This window comes from Malurus melanocephalus, unplaced genomic scaffold (genome assembly GCF_030028575.1).
Source record: "Malurus melanocephalus ecotype Western Australia unplaced genomic scaffold, MMel_1.1 scaffold_1294, whole genome shotgun sequence".
NCBI lineage: Eukaryota > Metazoa > Chordata > Aves > Passeriformes > Maluridae > Malurus > Malurus melanocephalus.
Window position 1 is genome coordinate 33,347 of NW_026624526.1, and position 3,478 is coordinate 36,824.

Here is a 3,478-nt window from a genome sequence, read left to right on the forward strand (position 1 = left end):
TTGAAGATCAGCCCTCCCTGGCTGTATTGCTGCCCACRATGCATTTTAATCCCATTTCTCCGAGCAGTTCTCATCTTCTCTGCAAACCATGCCCGGATGATTTTCCACATGGCCTCCACTGCTGACCCTGGCAGAGCCATCCGAGGCAGAATTATTTCCCAGCAATGCTGACAGATCAGGCAGAATGGATTTGGGGCATTAGGCATGGTCTGTTCTCCAGCTGTGCACACCTTCRGGAGCTGCCCGCCAGCAAACGGAGCACAAAGAGCTTTGCTGTTGAAAAAAAAAAAAGACATTCAAATACATTGGAGAGGGATTTTCCATCACAAGGTGATTTCTGGTTCGAGAGTTAAAATAAGAAATAAAAAAAAAAAACCGTCTGGGGAATTCAGAGGTAAAAGAAGTCCAACAAGATGGATGGAGACTGCACTCAGGTTAAATAGCACTGCTCTTGTGTGCAGTCTGCTCAGGGAGCTGTGACCTGCCAGAGAAGGGAGGTTCTTTTAGAAGATCTGACTCCTTCATCTCCTTCGTGGCACAGAGCAAAGTGCCTCAAATCTCTGCATCAYGGCATTCTTCTTTCTGTCTGCAGGACAGTAAAACTCCTCTAAGTACAAACCCCATGATGGATTCATTTCTGTGTTTCACACCTCAGCTGATGACATTTTTTTCTTTACAGATTCCTGGAAAGATTCACTCGAAGATTACAGATTCACTCRAAGCTGAATTGCCCAGGTCCCTTGGGAGCATTTTCCACGTGGAAATGTAACATTATAGTGAATAATTTGCATTATCTGGCACTTCCTTCCTCCCGAGGAGTAACTGGGCTGTGGSTGGTTTGGGTGGACAGTTCCATTTCCACGGGTTTAGCTTTGGCTTCCAGTGTGTTGCGTAGGCTGTAATTAAACTAATTCCATCAAAGGCAAGGTATTTCCAAACACACAGAGTCGAAAAAACCCAGAATGTGTTTTTCTTTGACAGCACTTGTAAGGGCCTCCCTTGCTTTTAGCGGGACAATTTTTAAATGTAAATTTTGTTTTTAACTGTTTCAAAGAGCTGGAATAGCCACAGCACCCGTGATCTGCCATCCCCCAGCATTGTCAGGGCAGAGAGAGGAAAGCAGCCACGGCTGCCCCAGGCTGATCCACCTCTGGAATGTGAGTTTGTCCGGGCTTGCAGGGATCTGTGCGGGCTGAGGGGTGTGTTTGTGGCAGGGAAAGCTGGATTTGTGTGCTGCACATCCTTCTCACATCCCACAACCACCCCCAGCCCCTCCTGGGTTACCTGGGTGAGATTATTGGTGTGGAACACAAGGACAGCRCTTTCCTTCCAATTCTCACAATTCTCACGGAGGATTATCTCCTACCTRTGCCTTTACTCCTGGATTCAAAAGCAGGAGCTGTGAAACTCAGCCACTTCTTCACTTTGTCGCCCTTGAGAATTTTGGAGCTGGTGGAGAGAAGCTTTGATGTTGATTGGAGTACTTGACTTTCCTGTACCTGTCTAAAATCATGATTAGGCTTTTGTAGCTGATCAGAATGAGRGATTTACATTAAAGGGCTACACCAAGTGCCTCCAGGCCTGATTTAGAGAAAAATAATAACTCGGTGTTTTCCCAGGGCTGCAGCACTCAGCAAATAAGCTCCACTCCAAGCCTCAAGTTCAGCTTTTGTTGTGAGAACAACCCTAATGACCCATTTCAAACAATATTTTACCAGGCGGAAGTTCAGGCTTTTTGTACTGGATTTCAACAGAGCTGCAATCCCGCAGTTAAGAAATTGTTAGCCCTGCAATCAGGMGCCTTTAATTGAATCCCTGCCGCTTGTTTAATTACAGCAGCACTTCRCCAGGCAGCGAGATGGGTGCAGGCACACCTCTGCCAGGCCTCCATTGGCTGTGAACCCGTCAGGCTGGCCTGGCTGCGCTCAGAGGGCATTTCAAAGCGATAAATAGCAGGGCTTGGAGCAGTGGGGAATGATTTCCACCTGCCAGAGCTGCGGGCTGGAGCCAGGCAGTCCTGAAAGCGCAGCGTGCCGCTGGAGGAGGCGCCGAGGAAGGCGTTCATTGCCATGAACTCCGTGAGTAAAGGCAGCGTGGGTGGCATGGCCGGCTGCGTGCTCCAGATCACCGGGCTCATCTTGGGCGGCGTGGGCATGCTGGGCACGCTGGCGGCCACCGCCATGCCCCAGTGGAGGGTGTCAGCCTACGTGGACGGCAACATCGTGGTGTTTGAGAGCGTCTGGGAGGGGCTGTGGATGGACTGTGTCAGCCAGCTGGGARTTCGGCTGCAGTGCAAGCTCTACGACTCGCTGCTGGCACTGCCGCCGCCGCTCGACGCCTTCCGCGCGCTCATGTGTCTGGCGGCGGGGCTGGGCGTGCTCGCCTTCCTGGCGGCCATCGTGGGCGTCAAATACACACATGGCAGCGAGGATGGACCAAAGGGTGCCAGCGTCTTCATCCTGGTGGCCGGCGTGGCCTTCCTGCTGGCGGGCGGCCTGGTGCTGGTGCCGGTGTCCTGGACGGGCGGCAGCATCGTTCGCGATTTCTACGACCCCGAGGTGCCCGCGCCGCTCAAACGGGAGCTGGGGGCAGCGTTGTACGTGGGGTGGGCCAGCAGTGCCCTGCTGATGGCTGCTGGGGCCATGTACTGCCACTTGTGGTGCTGGGCAGACACGGCCACCAAGGCCATGTACCCACGGCTGTCCCGAGCCCGGCTGCCCYCGGCCCCGGGGCTCCACGCCTACGTGTAGCTGTGCCCGTGCCCACGGGGCTGGGAGGGCTCTGGACTGCTCAAAACCTCCAGGATTGTCTCGTTCCATGGCCAGGGACGCCTCCTGCTAGCCAGGTTGCTCAAAACCTCCAGGATTGTCTCATTCTGTGGACAGGGACGCCTCCTGCTAGCCCAGGCTACTCAGCACCTCAAGGACCATCTCATTCCATGGCCAGAGACATCTCCTGCTAGCCCAGGCTACTCAGCACCTCAAGGACCATCTCGTTCCATGGCCAGGGACAGCTCCTGCTAGCCCAGGCTGCTCAGAACCTCAAGGACAATCTCGTTCCATGGCCAGGGATGCCTCCTGCTAGCCCAGGCTGCTCAGAACCTCAAGGACAATCTCATTCCATGGCCAGGGATGCCTCCTGCTAGCCCAGGCTGCTCAACACCTCAAGGATTGTCTCATTCCATGGCCAGGGATGCCTCCTGCTAGCCCAGGCTGCTCCGAGCCCCTTCCAGCCTGTCCCTGGACACTGCCAGGGTGTGACCTTCCTGCTGAGCATGGTGACATGTGCTGATTGACTCCTTAATSCACCTCCAGCTCTGGAACGGAGGAGTCATTTTGTTCCTTTGCTGTTGACACGGATGTCTGCTCTCCAACAGCCTGGCAGGAGCTGCTCCTACACCAGTGTTGGTTACAGCACAGTCCCCACTGTTTTGGGAATGGAAAATGTTGAGAGGGGAGTGAAAAATAAAAAAAGGACA

At 53.7% G+C, this 3,478-nt stretch overlaps 1 protein-coding gene across 1 annotated transcript; it reads left to right on the top strand.

Moving 5' to 3' along the window:
- Window positions 1-1,808: 1,808 nt before the first annotated feature.
- On the top strand, window positions 1,809-2,934 carry LOC130586774 (claudin-8-like). Its single transcript, XM_057387680.1, has one exon. It carries the CDS (start codon window positions 2,070-2,072, stop codon window positions 2,748-2,750), a length of 681 nt encoding a protein of 226 aa, XP_057243663.1. The 5' UTR covers window positions 1,809-2,069; the 3' UTR covers window positions 2,751-2,934.
- The last annotated feature ends 544 nt before the right edge of the window (window positions 2,935-3,478 follow it).